Source organism: Daphnia pulex, chromosome 10 (genome assembly GCF_021134715.1).
Source record: "Daphnia pulex isolate KAP4 chromosome 10, ASM2113471v1".
NCBI lineage: Eukaryota > Metazoa > Arthropoda > Branchiopoda > Diplostraca > Daphniidae > Daphnia > Daphnia pulex.
In genome coordinates, this window is record NC_060026.1 from 1,253,813 (window position 1) to 1,277,971 (window position 24,159).

Sequence of the window (24,159 nt, forward strand, 5' to 3'; positions counted from 1 at the left end):
GTCCAACTCCAAGGTGAAGTTTGAAATTTCAATGTTTGGAAATTCAAGGTTTAAAACTGTCTTTGCTCTGTACTTAGATGGTCAACGCGAATGGAACGAAGAGCGTTGGCACCTTCCACCAGCACCGGTTTATGTTGCGTCTCCAAAGTAAAATATTTCCCCGGGTTTGTTGAAGTCTGCAAATGCATTGATTATTCAAAATGAAAAAAATCGCCCATCATGCCAAAATACCGGTAATATCAGTTTTGTTTTAAAAATGAACTCGGTACCCATGGTCAGCCCACCTACAGCGTCATCCATATGATGGTATAAATATTATAAACATCGACGTTAATTTTGGAAAAGTCGCGATCGTCACCAACAGCTGTTCTCGACGAAACACAGCAATTAATAAGAACTTATTTATGGTCAAGTTTAACTTATTTAAGTCAAGAAAATGAGAATGACTTTAGAAATGTATTCAACGAATTTGAATTAACTACCAGCAGGGCTGCCAGTTTTGCAAGACTATATATGTATTAGTTGGCCAGTCAACGAACTTTATACAGGCCACCTGTTCCGGCCAAACGGTTACTCGCGGTTATTACTTATAGCGCTTATTACTTATAGCGCTTATTACTTATAGCGCTTATCTTTACCTTTTCCAGTCAACAGTTTAAGCCATTCTCTACTCCAAAACATTTTTCTCCTTATAATAATTATTATAGATTGAAAACAAATAAAAATGCAAGCATTTTATTGTTGAAGTTTTCAAATAAAGGTATTTTTATATTTTTATATATTTTTATAAGTATCAAACAGACAAGTAGGTCTACAACGCCAGTGTGAAATACATTTAAATTATATAGCCCATCGACCGTCACAGTAACGACAATATTAAATCGCTGGTTGTGTTCTTGATTAAGATTGCACGGACAAGTGGAGCTAGACTATATGCACATAGATATTAGCAGCTCTGCTGTCATTATTGTAGCACACGTCGAGTGATTAAAGTGAGGACCACTTGCATTTTAACGTGCCGCTAGTCTTGGTATCGGCTACAGTCGCTACCAATAGTGCTGGTTTATCTTCAGTTACTTCCTTAATGCCCGTTGCTTGTAACGTGCCGGATTTCTGTCGATCCAAACCAAACGAGAGCAAAAACTGTACAATTGGGAACTTAACAATTTGACACTTAATCAGACTTACCGTGAAAACAACAACATCGACGAGATCGGTACATGTGATTTTCACTTTGGTATATCTCGGCTTCCGTGGCGCGATTGTTACAGCAGCTATTTGTGCAGCTGTAAAAGTGATGGATATACTTCCTGTCGCCGCAATCGTTGATTTTATGCAAGGGATAAAGCCGAGAGTGAAGGCTGAAGAGACTTTGCACACTGTATGTGTTAAAGAAAATTAAAATACACGCACAAATCAACGGAAAACCAGTATTAGCCTATCAAAGGAATCAATTTTCAGCTTACGTGTGCTATCTGGAGATAAGGTGATTACCTCATTTGTATCCATTACTATTTTTCCCATCACCATGTCCGATTTGGAATCGCCTTTTGACATTATGGATAAATTACCAATAAAATATAGGGTTTTAATTTAGGTGCATCAAGAAATCTGTGTATTCCTATTGATTATACCTGAAAACGGCCCGGGGTCAATTTGATCTTGTTCTGTCGGCAACAGTATCTGAGCTCCATAGGGGTTGTAATAATGAAATAGCGGTGGTGGAGGCATGAAGAACATTTGCCTGGATTGGCGATTGGCAACGACTGCCAATGGCAATTTCTCTTCGGCTGCATTCACGACGGAACAGCAAACCGTCGCCACCTTAATTTGTGATAATACATGGATTGAAATAATATAGGACAATTTACGAAACAAACTATGCAATCGTGATAATACGGAAATAGGCAGAAAGTTAAAATAATTAAAATTATACCAAAAGCAATGAAACTGATGTAGAGAATTTCATAGCTAATCTTGGCGAAGAACCAAAGTCTCAACTGAAGTTCCCACTTGAATGCGCGGCTTTATATAGCTGTCGGAAAAAGGGAGTTACTTAATTTGCATACTATTTATTTCTTTATTTTTTTGCTCGCCAATTTCTTCTGGTTCTTGTCTAACTTTGTTTGGTTTGCATCTCCAAATCTGGAAAAACCTCCTTGGACAATAGAGAAGTGCAGATGATATACTGAGTGCCACTGCCACTTTAATTGAAACTGGTTTGCGAGGAGTTGTCGTTATTTGAGTGTAAGAATTATCAAATAAAAATATAATTTTAATTTCATAATTTTTTCATTTTTTTTTTTTTTTTTCATTTAATGAACATTTTTTCTTTTTTAAAAATTGCCTTGGCGGGGAGGTCGGGAAGAAACAAAAGTTGTTTTGGCAACGGCGTTAATGGCTCCACGGGAAATAGTAAAATTTACAATAATGTGATTGTCTCTCATTCCTTCATAATATACGTGATGCATCTGCTGTTTTGTAGATAAATAACTTAAAATTAGAAGTAATAAAAGTGGTATGGGTATGGAGACGTCCAAAATCCTGTTGGCGATTCAATCTATTTAATTGATTGGTTAATTGTAATGTTTCAGGGGACTTTTGCGTGTCTGAGGCGAGGCCGTAAAGCCTCAAGGGGTACCGATTGGCTGCTGTTTTCTCGCGTCCATCCGTTCCCAATGTCCATTAATCCTGTTTATTGGCATGATCAATCGGGATCAATATCCGAAATCAATTCGTGTGTAATCTGTTAATCATCCCATAATTCCCAATTGAAAACTCAACAAGAGTAATCGGGCAAAACCTTTAATGCTGTATAATAGGTTTAGTTGTATTAAAATAAGACGTCAATCATCACCGAAACGAGCAATTATATGATAATAAAGTACATTTAACAACTTTTGATAAAAAAAATGTTCCACCATTTTAACTGCTGTTCGAATTCTCACCCAGGTCCAAATGGCAGAATCCACAACATCAGTAAAGTCGCGCCTGTTTTCCAGTAGGTCCAGCCGTGAATCGTGAGTGGGGCTCACGCTTAGATGTGCTCCTCAATCCAAGGCAAGAAGGACGACACTTTTGCGTAAACTCCTGGGGTGCCCTTGGCGCATTCTAGGATACCGGCATGTACAGAATTCATTCTCATTTCAATGAATCAAAATATTGAACACGTATTACCATCGCCGTAGCTGACTACGCCGACCTGCATGAAACGACATTTATCGTCGTCCAACAACTCAATAACCGCCGGACCTCCGCTGTCGTTCTAAATCAACCGCAAATCAGCCAAAGGTATAAGATAAAATGTCTCTCCATGTCCATTTGTAATGCAACTTACTTGGCAAGCGTCTTGTCCTTCAGAATAGGCGCACAGCACATTGTTGGCAAGTTCATCGTCGTCTAGATCGATTTTGCATTGCTTGTTGTCGACCACATGCATGAAGGCGTGCCTGAGAACGTGGGAATTCAGGCCTCCATCCGTAGTGTGTCCCCAGCCCATGACGAATACGGATAGTTCATTAGAATCAAAACATTTCGGCACCAAGCAAACGGGAGCGACCTTCTTCGTGTACTTTACAGGTGAGTCCAGCGTCAGAACGGCGATGTCATTATCCTTAAAATTATAAGAGAAACTTGATATTTGTTAATTGGTCGACAGCAAAAGAAATGAAGCGATAGAGACTTACAAGCGACTTATCGTCATAGTCTGGGTGAATTTTGATTTTAAGGACGTTGCGCGTTTGCTCGGCATCGTTTTCGGCCATGGTCTGCTTGTGGATGCCGAGTCTGACTTGGAAACGCCAAGCGTCTATCGGTCTGTGGAATCCGATGGTTATACACGGTTATTAGCAACGTTGTTTTGATTTGAGACCTTTTGTTTAGACCATTTACTTGGCAGAGTCGTCCTGGGTGACGCAGTGAGCGGCTGTCAGGATTTTTGTCGGGCTAATCAGTGATCCACCGCAGGCCAAATCGTAGACTGGATTTTCCAAGTCTTCGCCTTTTAGTTCGACCAATGCCACCTGTAGTACAAATTGATTTGAAATGGGCTGATTTGCATTCGTTAATCGAGAATGTGTCAACTTACCATGAAAGGATATTCATTCGGGGAAGCTTCTTTACTCCCAACCATTCTGGCGAATCTAGACGAGCTGAGCTTGGCCTGGGGTGTTTTGATATCTGAACGGACTACGTTGCAAGCGCCAACTATCGGAGCGGTACCCACTTTGCTCAGGTCGGATAGGACATTAGGAGCCACTCGCCTTTCGTTGGTGGATGAGACGAGGAAGCCTCGCTCGTCAGCCGTGTAGGAGGCGCGGACCAGGTTACCATCGGCGTCGACATAACTCCAAGAACCGGCCATGTTGCCATCAGGATCGCGAATTGTGACGGCAGCCTGACCGGGGTAGGAATAACCGAAACTGGCCCGTCCCTGCCCGTCCTGTGTTTGCCATTGTTTCCGGGGTAGCGAAGCTGACGTAACGTCGGGTAACTCCGGAAGAGTACCAACATTCTTAGCTTCAGTACCAGCAACAACCAACAAGGACAATACCGTCAATAACATCTACATGCAAGGAATTTTTTCTATCAGTTTAATTGTTAAGACTTTTTTCATTTAATTCATTTAATTCTAAAATATGCTTACCGTTGATTTCATTGCTGCTTCTGGAGCTGCTGTTGGACGACGAAGCTGATTTGCCCTGTGATGGACCCGACTCTTTTATACTCATCCGCGCGACATAACTTGATTTGAGTTGCAAGTTTCGTGATCGATAATTTGCCAACAGTATTCGACTTTTTCGTTTTTGTTAATGACCACGCCCAGTGCATGGCGGTAGGATCCCAGATATGGAGTACCATATTAAAAAAAAAAAAAGATTAAAAAAAAACGATGATGCAGAACTCCCCGTAAGTCGTGAACATGGGGTTAGTAACGGCTAGAACGGGAATCACAACGACAAGAAGAAAAAAGAAAGAACTGGAATTGAGCTACGCTAATAGCTTTGGTCATTATCACTAGACAGCTCCAATCCTGTCAGAGGTTATGGTAAAGTGAATTCGTCCTCGAAAGTTTTCATGGTCATTTAAAATTGGAATGCAGATCACGTTTTAATTTTTTGATTTTAAGAAGAATGAAATATGTAATTATTGTCAAAATTAAAAGCCTATGTAACAGTTTCTTTTTTAAATAGGAATTTTTTTATTCTGCACTATCAAAACGTTAACCTTGGTAGCCTACTATTTTTAATTGCAAGAGGAATTGGTGGAACCGCCAGACATATCCTGTAGCAGTTGTCTCTCGTACACCAATTCGGCTAAACGCATCTTATTGGCAACCTTATCGGTTGCCAGTTTGGGACTGGTTAGAAGATCTTTCACTTTTACTTTGCTACTGGCCATGAAAAGAAACAGGTTTCGTAGCTCTTCTGACTTTGGTTTTAGAGTTGGCGAAACGTTTCACCTAGCGACAAAATTACCTGCCGATCAGATCAACGTGATAGTAACTGATATTCTTGTTTCTTTTTCTTTCTTGTCTAATTTTGCCATACCGTAAAGATAGATTTACAGTTGGCAGTCTTTGTTGTTTTGTATTAAGAACATACTTATTTGATTTCTCCCCTTTCCACATGGTAATAATTGTCTAATGAACTGTTGATCTCATTACAGACGCCAATTAACATTTTTGTTGAATTGGCTGGCTTACCTACAAATTGACGGTGAAATAGGGACAAGACAATACGAACTTTACGGTAAGCTTTTTTAACTTTATTAAACAGTCATAGACAACACATGATAAAACCCCCTGGTTTTCCCCTGGTTTTACAGTCGCATCATGCAAGGGTTGCCTTGCATTGTTAGTTTTAATTCTGATACTTAAAATTACATGGGTAAATTGCACACCAATTTCATGTGTTCAAATTACAAATCCTGAGTGTATGTGATAATAAATAAGGGGGGTATAGCTCAGTGGTAGAGCATCCGACTGCAGATCGGAATGTCCCCAGTTCAAATTTGGGTGCCCCCTGCAATCGATTGAAGTGTTGCTAGTGGAATGCATGTAAAACTTGAATAGTATAAGTTAACATTATGTAGTAACTTGAATCCTGTTTAAAAATGATCCCCTTGCCAAATTATTATTGTTTCTTGTATTAATCTTAGCCGAGTCTCGGCCTTAATGTTTATTTGAAAATTGGCGGGAGGCTGTGAGAAAGCAGAAGTATCTGTACATTTGGCAATGACGCTAATGGCTGCAAATCTGCTGTAAATATTCCAAAAATGTGATCGTCGTTCTCGTGCCTCATCTTTCTTTGCAGATTCAATTGCTGTTGTGTTAAGCAGGTAAAATAACCATAAAACCAATAATAAAAAAGTATGATTATTTTGGGGGCTTTCATTTCAAGGAGTAACTAGGTCCAAACTTGTTAAATTATGGTTCTTGTCTTCTTGACAAGCAATTATTGTGTAAGCCCCAAGTCATTGCAAGGGTTTGCATATGCCATTTACTTAATTCATGATTTAAATTCATCTTTTTCCTTTGAAAAGGTTTGATGTCTGAGACAGCATTCATCATCAGCAACAATACATGCCAGTTTTGCTATAGTGCTAGTAATGGCCTGTCATCAGCAACAGTTTCATCGACAGGGTAACTATTTTGGACTACCATTATTCCTCTGATCTTCTGCTATATATTTGAGTGATGGATAAATTGCATCTGCACAGCTTGTTGTATAAACAATTAACACATTTCTTTTTATCAAAAATGAATGTTCAGCCTCCATCTCATTTCCTTTAGTTTTGGTTATCCGTAGTTATTTTCTGTACTTGTTTTCATTTCTTCATGTTGGTAAACAGCATCCTGTTTGATTGATGACCACTTCTTCTCCCTTCACATTTTCGTGAGTGAATTTACGAGGACGCCCATTCTCCCGTCTCACTTGAAATCCAACTTTTCTGCAAGCGGACTGTGGAGCACTCGTCCGTGTCTGGCGGTATTTCACGGAATCAAGGTAGGAAGTTTTTTCCTTTCTTCCCTCCCATTTAGTGGCGTTGATTATTGTTACATAAAAGTTATGGCCCGATGTAGACGTGTGATTCTGATATCGAACCAACGGTAGGCGAAAATCTCATTACAAATCTTGTAATTATCCAGTTAGCTTTTCAATGATTTTGATCCTTTATCTGCATTCAGGATCGCCCTTTAAAGAGTCAACAGCGGTAAAAATTGCGTAACAACAGTTCAGTCGGTAGCAAACTAGATCAAGTAAAGATAAAATCAATGAAAGGTCGTTTTTGATTCAGGGACTTACATTAATTTTAGAAACAAAAGAAAGCTCATAAAATCTTTTGAGTGTCAGTTTTAAAAGACCCGCTATTTCTGTTATTTCTGGTATGAAAGGGCCACTTCTCTGCTTCGTTTTCGGTACACAGGCTTCAAAAGTTAACACTAGATGTCGGTTACAGAATTCCCCGGCGACCCCTCCCTTTGGCTATTGTTTGTCAGCAATCCTCATACCAAGCTCATACTCTCCCCACGCTGAAACCAGAGAAGCATTCAGTCAGTAGTCAGACGTTCGCTCTTCGACCGACACGTCAGAGTTAAAACCTCTGCATTTCAGATTCTTTAAACATCGACAAAATTAAATATGTTGTGTGTAACAATTTGTTTGTAGCAAGTGTGAAGTGCTGTTTTGCTTGTCGTTTTAACCCTGACATTAACACAGCGATTTCAAATTTGTGCTAACAGTTAAATTCCGTGCTAACATAGCATTTCTCCGAAATGGCTAGTAGATCTGACGACCTTGATACCGATACTCTGGATGTGGAGAGACTTACGGTTTCGGGCACTCCGAATTCCCCAACGAAGGCTATTAACAGGCCCATTGCCGGCAGCTTATTCCAATTGAAATTGTCTAGTCTCTTTTTGATTCGGGGAGTGACTGCCAAATACCAGTTTCATTTGGGCACGGAAGTTGCCCACGAAGGCGGTAAGTTCGACGACCTAGTATTCAAGTATCAAGTGTCAACAGGTGGCGACCACCATCAGTGGCGCTATCGATTTTTACAAGCCAAGCACAAGCAAAACGAGATCAAGAATCAGATAACGTCGGAAGCGCTTCTGGACGACGATCACGGAGATTTCAGCGTTTCCAAGTATTACCGTTCCTATTGCCGTGAAATTCTGAAAGGAATTGAAGGTCGCCGCCCAGAAGAAATCGACGACGTCATCATTTGTACTAACATTAATTTCAACGAAGCTAATCTCAACGCTTATGGAATTGAGTTGGTGCCTCACAACGATCCGTCCGATAAGATTTTGTCTTTTGAAAAGTTGCCGGGAGGAAAAGTGCCAGTTCGTTACAAATTGAAAAATACGGGAGTGCTGCGCAAGAAGTTAAACGAAAGCTCGAAAAAGTCCAAGTTTTATTCACTGGCCAAAAAGTTGATTGAATTTGAAACGAGAAACATCTGCCTGTCCCTGACTCATGAGCTCATCAAAAATTGCCATTTGGCTTTGGTGAAGGAAAAGGTCATCGACTTGACAACTCAAAGGCTCCACTCGGATTTCATTTATGGGAAAAATTTGTCGAGCGATGCCAACGAATTACGAAGAATTCTCCGTGATTTTTCCATGAGAAAATTGATCTGGAAAGAAAATTGGAAAAGCTGCACCTTCAAGCTGGACGACGGGTTTGGAATTGGCGAGGAAGTTCAGTGTCTATCTGGTCCCGAGGAAGAAATCGACAGTTTCTTGGATAAGTTTGTCTTTGCTGTCAACACTCCAAACGAAGTGGAATTAGACGTCATTATGAAAAACGAGCTGGGGAAGTATTACAATCTACTCGTGAGCGACGTGCAATTCAATCACTTTTCAAACACGATGCTCGACTGGTTCAAGAACAAAGATTCCCAGTGGATGACATCAGACGAAGGGATTCGTATTCTTGCAGATATTCAAGAAAAGGTGGATCAGAGCCGCCGTTCGGTTTTAATCGATTACGGAAATCAGATCAATAAAATCGCAGAAATAACCGACACTGCGACTCAGGAAATGGCCGAGAAATTGAAACCTTTTCTTGCATCGTCCGATAAATTGGAAAATATCAACTACATCCGAACCGACTGGCCAGATTTCACGGCTCTCAAAGTCATCGCGGCCATCAAGACCCTTCCCAATTTCAAGTTCACCGACAGCTACATGGTTATTTCATCGAAACACGCACAGAAGAAGGAAGACTTTCAAGATCTGAGGAGAATGTTCAGCAACGGAAAAGCTCATCATCTTCTTGTAATCGTCTGCGAAGACCACAGTCCCATCAGCTACGACAAGTACGTGAATCTCGTGGCCGATAGCGAAGAAAAGAAAATTTTGTTAATCGTGAAAAAAGGCACCGATGTCCGTCCGCAACTTCTCATCAACGAAGACGTCATCAGCTACGGGCAACTCAGCGAAAATTTCAAAAATGTTTTGCTGTCGAAAAAGGTTTCATTCCAGGGAAAAGACATGCCCGTCAGAGATCTGATCCCGCCGGACAAAGCTGAAAATGTATTGGATTGGGAATCGATCAAAATGTTGGCGGCGCAGAATAAAATCGTCGTCCCGTCGTTCAACACGACACGTTTTGAGCGATCTCTCTACATCAAGAGGCGGATGGCGTTACCGTTTGAGTTCGACAGTAAATTTTGGGAGAATTTGGCCGAAGACATGAAATGTTCAAAAACTCTCCTCATGTCCGAATGCAAATTCAATACCAAAGGTGCCATCGTTTGGTCTGCCAGTGAAGAACGAAAAGTGGAGATATGGGAGAAGATAAAAATTAAATTAAGTGATAGAAGCACCTTGGGTCTTCCGGCTAACGCAAACATTTCAGAAGACGAGTTGATTTTTGACAAGAAGTGGAAAAATAGTGCCATTGTCATCTCTGGTGGTGCCGGAACCGGAAAGTCGACGGTATTATCTCACTACTGTGAAACAATCAAGAAAACAAAACCAACTCGCTGGATCAGTAGAATCAATTTGGTCGATTATTGCGAAATTCTATCGAAATTTGAACCCAAAATGAAGGATAACTCGTCCAACGAAGAAGATGAGGAGGATTTCTCTACGACCATCGACTTTTTCGTCGACGAACTCAACATTCGTGACTGTGAAAATGCGTTTTCCCGTTCGCTATTGAGGCACCAGCTGAAGATGGGCGACAATAGGGTCGTCGTCATGTTGGACGGTTTCGACGAAATCAGCAGTCAATTTCAAGAGAAAGCGATTCACCTGATGAAAGCCATCATCGCCAACAAATCGGTTCAACTAATTGTCACTACTCGGCCTCACATGATGGACCAGTTGCAGTTGCAGTTGTCTCAATTGGCTTACAGTCTGGAGAACTTCACCGAAAAGGACCAAATTGATTACCTGTCCGAGTATTGGGAAACTAACCTGAAGGAGCTGGAAGACAAGTCCGTCGTCATCCGCAAGTTTTCCGAGTATTTCGTCCAACGTGTGTCGCAAACTCTGAAGGACAAGGAGAAATCCTTCATCGGAATCCCGTTGCAGTGCCGCTTAATGGCCGAGTGCTTCCAGTCAGACCTACAGGGAATAATAAAAGAAAATAGAAACGACAGTGAAATCCAGAAACTGCTGGACGGGCAGAAATTCGATCTGGCCACCATGTACAATCGGTTGATGGAAACGAAACGACGAGTGTTTCTCCAAGAAAAGATTAGTGTGTCAGCTCCCAACCCAATAGTGGCCTACGCTATTGACAGTTTCATCAAGAAGATCGAATTTCACCTGACCAAATTGGCCATCGAGACGATTTTTATCGATCAGGGGACAGTGAATCTTTTGTGCCCACCCAATTCGCAGCACCAGTCCAAATTCGAAAAGGCCGCCGAGGAAAAAGCCTTTGCCGAATGCGGACTCAAATTTGGTTTGACGTTTCATAACGGCGAAAAAGTTCAATTCCTGCATCGAACCTTGGCCGAATATTTAGTGGCAAAATTCTTTTTCCAAGGATTCAGTTTGGATCAAGAAAAACACAATGGGCTTTTGGATAAGTCTGTCGTTCGAGATTTGATTTTCAGTGTCGTGATGACGAAAAATAACGGCATCTACGATGGCGTCCAAATGTTTTTCGATTCGTTTTTGGCAGAGTTAGTCGACGAAGATGAAGAATGGCGCAACATCATCGACAAACGCCTCAAGAACAAATTCCCTGAACGCTTCAAATCTTTTATGAATGGCATTATCAACAAACAGCAATCAGTTTACGTTGTGGATCCCAACATTTTGGATGTGCCCATCATTCAGAGGAATACGAACCTCTTTAAATTCATTTGCGACTGCCTCGACATGATGATCGAGCCGGTTAAACTTCGAAAAAGTATGTCCTCTTTGTTTCGTGTCATTTGCAAATTCTTTTACGAGCAAAGTAGCGATGCTTACAAGCGACTTCTCAGCTATTTCAGTAGTCCTAGCGAAATCGAATTTATCAATATTCTTAGCCACATTTTGTACTACCCCATGCAAATTTACCAGGATGATTTGTTTTGGAATGAAGTAGAAAAGAAGAAGATCCTGAAACTTGTTCTCGACTTTATGGGAAAGAACCTGGCGACTTTGAAGCGAATTTTGAAAAACCGTCCAAATGTAGTTGATGTGATGCAAATGAAATTTGCACTTCACTTTTTCATGTGCAACGATTATTACGACAACGAACTGAAGCAGTATCTTGAACTCTTGTCATTCGCCTACTCCAGCGAACCCTCGTTTCTCAACCTGTTCGGGGCTACGTTCAACATATCCGAATCGCATTTCGGGAGCTTTCAGCTGAATGGCAAAATGGAGAAGACGGTGATTATCCTACGAAATCTTGGACGGATCAGAGTGCTGGAGGCACTTTCTCATGTAGTGCTCCTGCGGGATCCGGAAGTGTTTCGACGCTATTACGAACCCTCTCTATCACTAGACGAAACGGACGTCGTGTCGACTAATTTGCATCAGATGTTGGCCCGGGACCAGTACCGAATGACCCGACTCGACCGAGCTGCATTCCGCGGTGACACGGGAGCTGTCGATCGCATACTGCAAACGCTTCGCCACAGTCTATCATCTGCTGAAACCAACGAAAAGGTGATGAAGACGGCCAAGGAAGTTGTAGATGACATTGTTTTTCGTGAGAGTCAAGAATTTACTTCATTTTTCGTGGCTGCCGCCTTCGGTCACGAAGAAATCTGCCGCAAACTGCTCATCTTCTTCAAAGAACTTGTGAACATGAAGGTATTGCCCTTGAAACAGTTACAAGATTTCTACGTCTCCCCAAATGGAATGATCTACAGCGCCGCTCAGCTTGCCATTCGCTTCCTGAAATTGCCAATGTTCCGATTGATTCTGACGTCTGTCAAACAAATAATGGGGCAGCGCCCTCTCGTTTTCCTACTAAAACAATTCATTTTGAATAACAAGGAATGGTTCGAAACGTTGGCCGAAATCGTCGTTGATGGCACGGACGGAACTACCGGATACCAGCAGTTGAACGAGATCGTTTTGCAAGACTCTAGTACCCTGGAGGCACTACGCATCGTCGAGAAAGAAACTTTCAACCAAATGGTGTCGGTAGACGGAGTCGAAAAATGGACGAAATGTCTACTGGATATCGACCTTCCCAAGGGCTTCCATTTGCTCTCCCGTCACCACCTGAGTCACTTTGATCGAACCCAAATGCGCAGTTTCATTAAGACCATCATTACCGACAGCAGCGGCCAAGAAAATAGCTACTGGGATCGCTTGCTGTTATTGAGTGCACAAGATTTCCCGTGCAATGACTTTGAGATTGATTTCGATCACATTTTGAAATGCGCCTGGGATAAATTGGTTCAAGGTAAAGAAAGACTGGTACTCTGTCGTTTCAATGGAATTACAGGTTTCCTGCTGTCGCTCTGCGAGTCGTTCTGGTTTTACGGCGACAAAAGTCTTGGGTACCGGCTGTTGGATTTCGTTAAGGAACGCCAAGACGAGGAAGTGATCCGACGAATGATGAAGTGTATGCCCACCTTTTTACACTACGTCATGGATCCGTTCGGAAAAATTCCGGTCCGTGGTACTGTCATCCAGACCCGGATGAAAGTTTTGGAGTTTGCCCTGGATCACGCCGGTCATCTTTCCAATACTCGTCAATTCTCGGATTTGGTCGACGCTCTATTGATCCCGCTCGTGGACTACGACGGTAGAACGCGCAGTATTTGGTGCTACCAGTTCCGTTTCGACTTTTTCTACGCCGAAGAAGTTGTGGCCAGCAGAGTGGGCCAGTTCTTGTCATGGGTGTCGACGAAACTCAACAAACGTAAAGTGAAAGAGCTGGTGACGCACAGGTACGAAGATGAATCCGGATCTACAAATGTCATCTTTTACTTGGCTTCAAAGCACCGCCGGAGTCTGGTCGAAATCATGCTGTCTCATCTGGAAGAGTCGGATCGTCGAGAAATCCGCCTCATTGCAGCCGCAAGTGGATGTCTAATGTAATAAAAGAAAACCGCTACACCAAGCATTTCTGATCTCCAATCGATACCCTGCAGCAGTTCACTGTGTCGTTCACCTGTTTTCAAGTCCCCGGAATAGCCTGCGACTATGCCGGATACTGTCGGCTGGCAGTCTCGAGGCGCAAGTCAAGCCGGATTGTCGCTCAACAAAGGGCCGTTCCGTGGCGTCACTTTGAGCAGAGGTCTGAACAGTGGAGCCTGGCAGGTCCAGTTTCCCTTATTTCTTTATCCTATTGAGTAATTTTTATTTAGTCAAGATGCCAAAATCAAGCTGGTCATTGCTCTATTTGCTTGCCAAATTCATGTGTACCAAGAAATTATGCTGAAATACAATATCGGCTGCTCAATTTCTCAGTAGCGCCGCTCATTAAGAAAACATGAGTAACATTTCATTTTCTTTTAATATTATCATTTTTAAAATCTTAATCTTAATTTGATAATTACCTCTAAACAATATGTACAATTAATTTATAATCAAATTTTCCTCGTAGGTTCGTGAGCCACATTGATCGTTGACTCTAATCAGGTAAACTAAAAGTTAATTTTGTAAGCCAAACATCGTCTCATAATCTAATCATTTTTCTGTTGATTCACAGCGCAGACCGAAAGAAACAACAGGAATTAATGGCTTGGCAAATAATTACAGGAAGATATTAAGAAAAATGCTGCATGCTGTCCACCGGATTCATAAATTCACATCCGCATGACTTACGACTAAAAACAACACCGCCCTTCAAGGTAAAATATTGAGAATGGTCGGTGAACCTTAATATGTTACTCGCGTCATTCCTTTTTTATTTTTTAGGGAAATTTTGGCAGCTCGTGACTGGATCGGCCGTTCTGTTTTTATCTGGGGAAATACAAACGCTCTCTACGTGACTTCAATCATGGCCTTATCACGCGCTTCTTTTTCCGCCAGAAGGCTCTGGCTTAACATTCTGTATAGTTCTAGTTACCGATTCGGCCACAGGTATTCTCACTCTTTGATCACTTTTCACCACAACAATGGTGGTGGTCAAAGTTTGGTGGAAGAGTTTTATCCAGATTTTACCACAGGTGAGTTATCCAATTATCTCCCGTTTTAGATGGCTTATTTTTCATTTGCTTGTCCACTTATTCTTATTATTCAGTGCAGTTGATGGTGACAATATGGGGATCGTGCGGCTATTTTTGCATGGGTTCCGTCCGAGGCTGGAGTTCTCCTGCTATCCCATCACTAAATCGGACAGTAGACTTTGAATTGTCTCCGTCAGACCTCCAGTGGATATGTAACAATTTCAAAGATCAATTTCACTTCATTTTAACGACAGTTAAATTGTTTTTTTTATGACAGCTTCGTTCCCGTTGCTAGGAGCTGTTCTCGGTTCCTTATTCATCATCAAACCGATGGAGTATTACGGCCGGAAGAAGGCTCTGATCGGCCATTACTTTGTCTTCGTATTCGGTTTTCTCATCACCGCATTGGCAAGTTTCGGGAAACACAAATCCATGTTGTACGCTGGCCGATTCCTGATGGGTTTCGCCGCCGGATCTACCATCCCCGTCTGTCAAATTTACGTAAGCATTGTGCTGTAATACTTGGGTGTATATTCTCTAATAACAACGCGATTTATTGATAAAAATAGGTGAGTGAGTGCGCCTCTCCGAAAATTCGTGGTCGACTTGGATCAACTACAATATCTGCAATGGCTCTGGGCGTTTGGACAACTTACATAATCGGGATATTTGTCGACTGGCACCTTCTGACATGGGTCTTTTGTTGTTTACCAGTTCTTTTCCTCTTCGGTACCATGGTGATGCCCGAATCTCCTTCCTGGCTTCTGTCAAACAACCGAGAACAAGAGGCTCGGCAATCGCTTCAGTTCCTCCGTGGAAAGTATTCACTACACTTTTATTTAAAATTGGGTAAAGGAAAATAGGTTATCGGTTATATGCAATTTTTTTACAGAGGTACCAACATTGAGGCTGAAATGAAGAGGATTAAAGAGTATCAAGAAATGATCAATATCAATGATCCTGCATCAACTACTTCCATCGTCAAACCCCTGGGCATTTCACTGGGAGTCATGCTATTCCAGCAGACGACCGGAATCAACGCCATCGTTTTCTACGCGGACGACATTTTCCAGGCAGTTGGCAGCACAATGGACGAAAAATACGCCACAATTATCGTCGGTGCTGTCCAACTGGTTTTCACCATCGCATCCGGATTTCTGGTAAGGCACTCACTTGTTGTCTTATCCCAGTCAAAAGACTAACTATAATTCATGTGCTATAGGTGGACAGATGCGGAAGGCGGATGCTATTCCTCGGTTCAGCCATCACTTCTTCAGTGCCTTTGGCTACCATGGGAACGTTTTTCTACTTCGAACGCCAATGGGGCGACAAAGAAGCGACTCGATACTTTGGTTGGCTGCCACTGGCCTCTCTAATCGTTTTCTTCGTCACTTATTCCGGCGGAATGAGTAACGTTCCTTTCATCATCATGGGCGAAATGTTTCCCGCTCGCCATCGGACATCACTGGGAGCCATCAGCTCTTCTTTCAATCTCTTTTGCACTTTTGCCATGGTCCAACTTTTCCCTGACATGTCACAAGCGTTTGGCAAAGACGGCACTTTCTATTTTTTCACCGGATGTACTTTACTGAGTGCCGCTTTTGTTTATTTCCTTCTGCCGGAGACGACAGGCAAAACACTCGAAGAAATGGAACAGTTATTCCGCTCCGATAAAAGTCCAGGCTGTCGTAGCAATAACCATAGTAATTACGTGGATGTCATCATGCAGGTTGAAAGTAGCAAAAATAATTATATTACTGAACTATGCAATTCAGAAATATATTTCATCATTTAAATGAATTAAAATGCACGCCTTAGAATGAATTTTTCCGGTACAAGTCGTGAACTTGAACTTGATTTATTTTCAAATCAGCGCTTATTTGTATAATTTCTTTTTTAAATTTTTCTGCGTAGAGAGTTGGAAATGATGCGAATAGCGGTGTGACGGAGGGGAATCAGAATTTTCCCCTTTTTTCTGTGTCCGTCCCCATCCCTTGGCAGTGGCCATCTGGTTCGTCGCTGGATCCCGCCGGAGGTAAACAGACGGGTGAAATAGCCGAAGTGAAAACAACGGGCGACTCCAACGTCAGGATGGCGATGTCGTTGTACTGAAATTAAAATTCAGTCAACGTATAGGTAACTCTTCTTTATTTATTGTTGTTATTTATTGTTGTACTCACGTGAGTGATTGAATCAAATTCCCCCTGAACTGATGTCACACCCCTGACTCGTTCATGAAGTACGTGCCTAGTAACACTTTGAAACGTTCGGGGCCCAACATCTGATCGAAATTGAAACCATAAAATCAATTTAAATAGTTTAAGGGACTTAAAACAATCATTTTCAGAGACTAGGTCGTTAACGTAATAAGCCGCTATTAGGATTTGAGTCGAAGTAATCAACGATGCTCCTCAGTACAAAAAGTATTCGTCAGTTAGTCCGTCATTGCGTTTCTTTAGTGCTCCCTTGTGAATTTAATTAGATTATGTCGACGTAAACCAGTCCAACTACATACGATATTGTGATTACGTAATCCAAGGACATAAAAGTCTGGTCGCAAGGTCGGCCATTGACTCCCGCCGTCAGACTACGAATGAACAACTCTTTATGGCGTGATCGATCGCTTTCAATTTACCGGTCCATAATCAATTCAAATGTAATCAATTAATCATTCCACGATTGGCCAGAGACTCAACAAGAATAATCAGGTTTAGCTTTGTAATGCTGTTGAAAGGTTCGGTTGTATTTGAATAAGACATCAATCAACATCCAATTCAACAATTTTGATTAAATACATTAAAAACTCATTGATCAAATTATTAAATCTGCTCCACGATTTCAACTGCTGTTTGGATTCGCATCCAGATCTAAATGGACTTCCCAACATTAGCATAATTGCGTCCGGTTTTTCAGTAGTGCCAGTCGGGGTGGTAGGGGTGCGTGAATCTCGAGTGCCTTATTTCCTCACATGTGTTTTTCTATCCAAGGTAACGACGCCACTTTCGCATAGAGGCCGGGGATGCCCTTGGCGCATTCTACTCATTTTCATCATGCACAGAATGAACTTTAACTGTTTTCAACGAATCGAAAGATTTTACGTACCATCGCCGTAGCTGACGAAGCCGATTTGCTTGTAAGGGTATTCGGCATCTTTCTTATCTTCAATGACCAGCGTCCAGCAGACCTCCGCTGTCGTTCTATTAGATCCGACCAACCCGAGTTATTACAAATCCTTAGATTCATATCAAAATTGTGAAGTGCCACTTACCTGGCAAGCGTCTTATCCGTTACCAATTTCTGTTATCGGCCCGTCTCTTCTATACTCATCCACCAGACGGGAATTTGATTTCGAGTGCAACTTTACGTGATCGATAATTCCCCAACATTATTCGAGTTTTCGTCTTTGTTAATAATCACACCCACTGCAGTTGGTTGTCAGGGCTGTAAAAGGAAAAAAAGGAAAAATAAAATGATGTTGCAAAACTCATCAAACTGTCGTTCCAAAGTTGTGCATGGGGTTAGCAACGTCGGGAAGAAAAGGGGAATCACGCCGAAAAACTGGACTTGAGCCACGCCCCGTAGCTATTAGGACATTATCACCACACAGCTCCATCCGTGTTAGAGGTTGCGGCAAAGTCTATTTCGTCTTTGAAGTGTTCACGGTCAATTATAAGTAAAAATGCAATTTGAATTGTCTCTCCAAAGATCGCACACAACAGGCAAAAACACATCTCATTATCCTTACCTGTTGTCAGTTGTTATGACTGGTTATAAAATTTTTAATTATCTGTTCAATCTGTTCAATCACTGGCCGTAAGGAAACACAATCAGCAGTCTTGTTGGCTGTGGTGGAAGAGTTAGCGAAACGATTCACTTGGTGATCAGATTAGTGATAACTTGAGTTTCTTAGTCTCTTTCTTTCTTTGCTAATTTAAACACAAGTACATTTGCTATTGAAGATATTAATTTAATTCAACTTTTATTAACTTGTGACAAAATTTATTAAAAATATGCTAACATGGGTGTATAGCTCAGTGGTAGAGCATCCGACTGCAGATCGGAATGTCCCCGGTTCAAACCCGGGTGCCCCCTGTGTGTGAATGAATTTCTGTATATGATATTCTAAATTGTCTTTCTGCCCGTCTTCAGAGAACTTTTCAAATTTTCTTTAAAATTGGCGGGGAACTCGGGAGGAAATAGAAGTACATTTGGCAACGTCGTTAATGGCTCCACGAAAAATAGCAGAAACACCTACGATTCTACGAATTAAATGTGGTCGTCGTCTCGTCGAGTCGTACGTCTTGTCTCACGTCTCATGTCTCTTTTCACAGATACACTTGATACCGATGAGCAGGTAAATAACATAGCATGATAAGATTAATAAAAAGAAGCTGTTATTAAAAATAGTGTGATTATGGGGGCTTTCATTTAGAAGAGTTCCAAGAGTAACACAGACCCAAACTTGTAAAATTTTGATTCTTGAAATTTGAAAAGCAATTGTCATATAAGCCCCAAGTTAATGTGTGGCAGTAACTTGCTGTATGCACAATGTAAATTCATCTTTTCTTTTGAGCTGGTTTGATGCAAGTCAGCGAACATCTCAGTTTCATCGACAGGATACTTATTTTGTGATACCATTATCGCTGTGTATGTATGTTACATATTCAAAAAGTGCACACCTTGCATTCGTGCAGTGTGCTACTTAGCCTACAAATCTTACATTCACTTGTTAATTAAAATCAAATGATTAGTTGCTGTTGCTGACCCACTAGCTCATTTCACTTATTGTATGGTTTCCATAAATATTTTTCATTACATGTTTTTCATTTCTGAGTGCAGATATTTAGCATCCTGTTTGATTGGAGATTCAACCGACGTCGGGTCATCTCTTCTTTAAATCCCTCTTGTCTTCGTGATGTACACCCATGTGAGTGGTATATTCACGTGAACGCTCTTTTTCATCTCTCGCCTGCCTACGTATTCAACATTTCTGCGGATGTAGCACTTAGGATGCCTGGCCGTATTTCCCAAGTTTCAAGGAAGGAAAGTTTCTCCTCTTTTTTCGCTATTTAGGGGATTGATTATCGTGACATCGTTCCCCAACTACTGGTTCTTATGCAACTTGCATATAATTGCATATCATGCTCAACTTCCATTGGCAGAAAAATACTGAGAATCAACTAATGTTTAAGAGAGTCATTCAACTTCCTTTGAATAGTCTCTTTATCACTTCTTTCAAAGTACAGTTTAATTATTAATTTGCTATTATTCATTGCAGTTTACGGTGAGATTATGGAGATGGTGCTGCTACTTTTGCATGGGTTCCGACAGTGGCTGGAGTTCCCCTGCTATTACATCAATAACCAGGACAGTACACTTTCAATTGTCTCCATCAGATTTTGAGAGAATATGTAATTTAGCTTTGTACTTGTTATTATCACATTCACATGAGACTTCATTCTTCGATAGTAATTGAATTTTTCAAGTAGGATTAACAGCCAGTTGATGAGTTGAAGTCTCGGCTTCTATTGTTTAGTTTTAAAATTGTTGGACTTCATCAGTGACAATTCTTTCTTTCTACCATGTATTTAGTTATGGATTCTGTAAAGGGAAATGGGTGTATACAAGATCCGTTGATACAGAAAGAATATTTTGATCAGTGGAGAGTAAATAGGGCTAATGACTTTGTATTTAAATCTTGTATGAGTCATCTAGTTATATGTACATCTTGTTTCAACAATGGCTATCAGATAAAGATTTCAGAATATTTGGGTTAACTATGGAAAACAGCATAAAGTGTCATTAATTATTTGTCTTTTCAGGCAGCATTTCCATTGATGCTTAAGATTAATTCATTTAATTTTGGTTATAGGTTTATTGTTTATGGTCCCGTAGTTGCAGCCTATGCTGAGTGAAAGATCTTTTTGCATCAAGTTAAACTGGCTTTTCCTTGGTGCTGGTGTCGTGCTACCGAAGTGGTGTGATACTTAACTATGCCTGTGCTGTTCAATGTGCAGTGGTTTTGCAGCCTGTTTCCAGTTGAGAGATGGAGGTGATACAGGATTGAAGAAAAAGAACTGAAGTAGCTGTGCTGGTGTTCTCCTGAAATTGCTGTGCCACAGGAGTTGCAGATAGTGTTTATTTAAAGAGTCTGGAGATGATCAGCCACTTCTGCCTATAACTTGTGTAAAACTTCAAAGTTGTAAGAAATACACAAGTCAAGTGCTAAACATGACTTTATTATAAATTATAAGACACAGCAAACAAAAAACTTTAAAAGGAATTGCTTTATTGTCCCACCTCCACCCACAATTCCACCACATTTTATAGTCACATACATACATACATACACTTAAGTTAACCCGTTGGCTGCCACGCCATACAACCCGTAGGTTGTTTTTCTACTACTCTACGCGCCACGTCAGAAGGATCCATGACCAAAGTGGGACTTGCCATTGCTGACAAGTCCGGGCTGACACGGTGACAGGAGAAGATGGAATGCACGCCTCTAGAATCCATCACCGTATCGAAAAGGGGGAAGTCCCTATGGTGCACTGCCTAACGGGGCCTTTCGGCGAATCTGGGGCTGGTGCGACTGTCCGACCCCGCGGCATGTAAACCACGAGACCGAACAGCGCGGCCCGTGCTAAGGAGCTAGGGGAGAACAAAGGCGTGGCAGCCAACGGGTTAACTAACACACACGAAAACATATTACCAACAACAAATGATTGTCCGCGCTGACATTTTGGAGATACCGGAGATGTTTTGGCGCTCCATCTTCTCGACGTTTCCTCTGCATTACCTGAATAAAGAAAAAACAATTCTTATTTATTGACATGCCAATAAAAGTTACATAATACAGATAGAAATAATAATCATGTTTTTTAGCTCAAAGATTTAAAGTTGCAATTTCTAAAATTTAAAATCAAGCTTGCAATATCTAGAACTGTAAACAGAACAAAGCTCACTTGGTAGTTTTTTTAAAATTTTCCGGAAGTATACCGGAAGTAACCACAGCGCCTCAACCATTGAGCTGTCGTCAAATTAAACCACATATTCGTGATCTCCATGAAATTTGGGGTCGATTAGATGTGATTTAAACGAAATCCAAAATTTGGCCAAAATCGAGAATTTTCCTGAACTATAGTTCAGGAAAATTTTCGAAACCGGAAGTACGAATACGCAAAAACGATAACGTGAACTTTACCACAAATTTGACGAGGATCACGAATATGTGGTTCTTTTGCTCCTCGAATGAATATTTACTGAACTACTGACTAAAATGAGCAAACCGGAAGTAGAAAAAAAAGGGCAATTATCGAAAATTTTACAAGTGAGCTTTGTTGCAGGAATAGTAATCGTCAGTTATTACTAAACATTTCAACAAAATAACTGCCAATAAATGTTTAAATAGACGTGCAAAGTAACTGAAACTGACTGTTATGACAGCTGCAAATTATCAAAAAGCCATCTAGCGTTAGAAAAAAGAAACGTCCAAGTAAAACTTCGTTGGCGCGTAAGAAGGGCCTGATTTTGAAAACTATTACACAGACAGAGTCTAACGCAACTAGACTATTAGTAGATAACCTACGAAAATAAGTCAATTGTTGGGTACCTGGGCATAATCCCGTGGTGAGTGACTGCAGGTGCGTAACAGCGGACGGAAGCGATCACTGAAGTGGTCCAGAAACTCGCCAGTGAAGTAAAACAAATTGTGTTTAGAAGCAGTGAAGTTAGATGAGCGTGTGTCGCGAAGATAAGGATGGAGAAGAACGTTGATGGAAGTCCCTCTTCCGTCATGGACAAAAGCCAGCGTTGGCTCAAGAATCTCCGTGCTAGGACCACATGATTCCACAAAGAAACTGCGTGCTCTGTAAAAAAAATGTTTAACATAATGAAAATATAAAAATGAAGAAAGCATATCAATCTTTACCTTTTCTAAGAAGCACACTGAAAAGTTCATGATGACAAAACCGTAAAAATGGAATTCACAGCAACTAACAGCATTAATCCACATGTTGAGATAAATTTCTTGATGCTAAAGAAAGTGTCATGAAGTATTGCAGTAGCGTGGTGATAGGTGGTTCACTTCACACTCTTCATGTCACTGAAACTCTAAGTGAAAATGGGACAAGAAAATTCTCTACGTTATTTACAAATTTACACAAATTTACCTATAAGAAAAAAAACTCTACCTATCTCTTAGCTGGGTTGCCTTCTAAAAACAGCCATAACAACAAACATGGTGTTGCAGGGTACACCACCAAAATTGCCAGATTCAGAAAAGATCCTAGGGTTAAAAAGCAAGAATTCCTATGTTATACGAAAATCTGAATTGTAATGGTTTGGTAGCAGTAATGGGGAAATACCTTATCTCGGCACATTTGTATTCCACTATATGTGTGCTTCAAATATGAGTTTTAGGTTTTTGACAGCATGAGGATCTAATTAGATCCATTATTGGATGGAAATTGACTGAGCGCTAAGTCAACTTGTTGGATGACTGACAGTATGCTTCTAGAATTGAAGAAATAAGTTGGTACAGTATAAAAATAAGAAAACTAGATAAAGATAAACCTACATAAGATACGAAGTTCAATTTGGTATTTTAAATCACAGGAATAAGTGTAAATTAGCAACAATTTCGCTTCGTTTCACCATGAAAAACAACATCGGCGACACTGGCGACATCTAGTAATGAGTTTTGAATCTTAAGTTACAGTCAGCTGTCACTTGTCAGTCAGTCACAGTCACAGACAGACATGACACATGACATTACACGTCGTAATCGTAACTTTCATAAGTTAACTTAAAAAGTTTAACAACGGAGATCGGATAACAATTTAAGTGTTTTAAGTAATAGATAAAACAGTCTTTAGCTTAAAACTCTTACTGCATTCTTGACTAAATGCTTTCAGATAATTTCAGTTTCAGCTGAAGTTTTCATGTACCTGGCCAACTAGGTGCTCGTTAAAATAGAAATGAAATGGTCTAATCCAAAAATGCATGCTCACAATCTATGTCTTCTGAAGCAAAATCATTTCTGTTGCAGGTTAGTTATTTTACAAATTTGAATTACTGTATTCTTTAAGGCAATAATGTTCATGTTAACTTTTACCTGTCAAGTTGTAAATCTTCAGGATATTGATGCCTTCGCCAGATTCAATTCCTTGTGGCTATCTATTTTCCGGACAACAGCAAGAAAATGCTGCTACTCAAGATTTTATGGTGACCACCACTTTGTTCTAATTTAGGACAAGGTAAGATTGATAGATTTGAGGTATTGTTTTCTGTTACTACAATATGTAGTTTGGAAATTATATCTAAATTTACTCTCCATTCAAAAAGCTTGCTAACTGACACTGAGAAGTTTCATAGTAAGCTAGTTCTACTTGTGTCATTTTTGTTATCGTCACATGAGAATTCACTGCTTGAAACTAATAATTTCTTTTAAAGCAGGATAAACATCCAGTTAAAGTCTTAGCTTCTCTTTCTTCTTTGTTGTAGTTTAAATGACACATTTTGTTTTTGTTTCAACAATAGATATCAGATATTGTTTTCAGAATATTT

At 40.7% G+C, this 24,159-nt stretch overlaps 4 protein-coding genes, 2 long non-coding RNA genes and 2 other non-coding genes across 13 annotated transcripts; 6 read left to right on the plus strand and 2 right to left on the minus strand.

The window, feature by feature from the left end:
* Positions 1 to 719: 719 nt before the first annotated feature.
* LOC124204718 lies at positions 720 to 2,041 on the minus strand. Its single transcript, XM_046601858.1, has 5 exons — positions 1,937 to 2,041; positions 1,635 to 1,824; positions 1,467 to 1,547; positions 1,189 to 1,379; positions 720 to 1,113 (listed from the first exon to the last, which is right to left on the minus strand). Exons 1-5 carry the CDS (start codon positions 1,967 to 1,969, stop codon positions 988 to 990), a joined length of 621 nt encoding a protein of 206 aa, XP_046457814.1. The 5' UTR covers positions 1,970 to 2,041; the 3' UTR covers positions 720 to 987.
* Positions 2,042 to 2,809: 768 nt separating this feature from the next.
* Positions 2,810 to 4,756, minus strand: LOC124204707 (venom serine protease-like). The gene is made up of 7 exons (XM_046601840.1): positions 4,646 to 4,756; positions 4,088 to 4,564; positions 3,892 to 4,022; positions 3,687 to 3,816; positions 3,338 to 3,613; positions 3,178 to 3,265; positions 2,810 to 3,111 (listed from the first exon to the last, which is right to left on the minus strand). Exons 1-7 carry the CDS (start codon positions 4,655 to 4,657, stop codon positions 3,038 to 3,040), a joined length of 1,188 nt encoding a protein of 395 aa, XP_046457796.1. The 5' UTR covers positions 4,658 to 4,756; the 3' UTR covers positions 2,810 to 3,037.
* LOC124204695 lies at positions 3,444 to 13,909 on the plus strand. Of its 5 annotated transcripts, none has more exons than XM_046601813.1 (6): positions 3,444 to 3,579; positions 5,668 to 5,750; positions 6,160 to 6,339; positions 6,544 to 6,643; positions 6,853 to 7,007; positions 7,745 to 13,909. In XM_046601813.1, the coding sequence occupies exon 6, from the start codon at positions 7,778 to 7,780 to the stop codon at positions 13,514 to 13,516; it is 5,739 nt and encodes a 1,912-aa protein (XP_046457769.1). In that variant the 5' UTR covers positions 3,444 to 3,579; positions 5,668 to 5,750; positions 6,160 to 6,339; positions 6,544 to 6,643; positions 6,853 to 7,007; positions 7,745 to 7,777; the 3' UTR covers positions 13,517 to 13,909. The 5 variants fall into 5 exon arrangements, with proteins under 5 accessions (XP_046457769.1, XP_046457773.1, XP_046457772.1 ...); XM_046601817.1 differs by having other exon boundaries at positions 7,786 to 13,909; XM_046601816.1 differs by having other exon boundaries at positions 7,789 to 13,909.
* On the plus strand, positions 5,954 to 6,025 carry Trnac-gca. The gene has a single exon. It is a non-coding gene; the product is annotated as a tRNA-Cys (tRNA).
* Positions 13,910 to 14,331: 422 nt separating the features above from the next.
* On the plus strand, positions 14,332 to 16,389 carry LOC124204699 (facilitated trehalose transporter Tret1-like). Of its 2 annotated transcripts, none has more exons than XM_046601827.1 (6): positions 14,332 to 14,589; positions 14,664 to 14,801; positions 14,867 to 15,090; positions 15,159 to 15,409; positions 15,482 to 15,749; positions 15,812 to 16,389. In XM_046601827.1, the coding sequence occupies exons 1-6, from the start codon at positions 14,421 to 14,423 to the stop codon at positions 16,382 to 16,384; spliced, it is 1,623 nt and encodes a 540-aa protein (XP_046457783.1). In that variant the 5' UTR covers positions 14,332 to 14,420; the 3' UTR covers positions 16,385 to 16,389. The 2 variants fall into 2 exon arrangements, with proteins under 2 accessions (XP_046457783.1, XP_046457784.1); XM_046601828.1 differs by having other exon boundaries at positions 14,343 to 14,589; positions 14,669 to 14,801.
* A 2,220-nt stretch (positions 16,390 to 18,609) lies between these two features.
* Positions 18,610 to 18,681, plus strand: Trnac-gca. The gene has a single exon. It is a non-coding gene; the product is annotated as a tRNA-Cys (tRNA).
* Positions 18,682 to 18,873: 192 nt separating this feature from the next.
* Positions 18,874 to 20,819, plus strand: LOC124204725. The gene is made up of 3 exons (XR_006879060.1): positions 18,874 to 18,943; positions 19,429 to 19,516; positions 19,868 to 20,819. It is a non-coding gene; the product is annotated as an uncharacterized LOC124204725 (long non-coding RNA).
* A 2,525-nt stretch (positions 20,820 to 23,344) lies between these two features.
* LOC124204722 lies at positions 23,345 to 23,845 on the plus strand. The gene is made up of 3 exons (XR_006879057.1): positions 23,345 to 23,445; positions 23,524 to 23,641; positions 23,716 to 23,845. It is a non-coding gene; the product is annotated as an uncharacterized LOC124204722 (long non-coding RNA).
* The last annotated feature ends 314 nt before the right edge of the window (positions 23,846 to 24,159 follow it).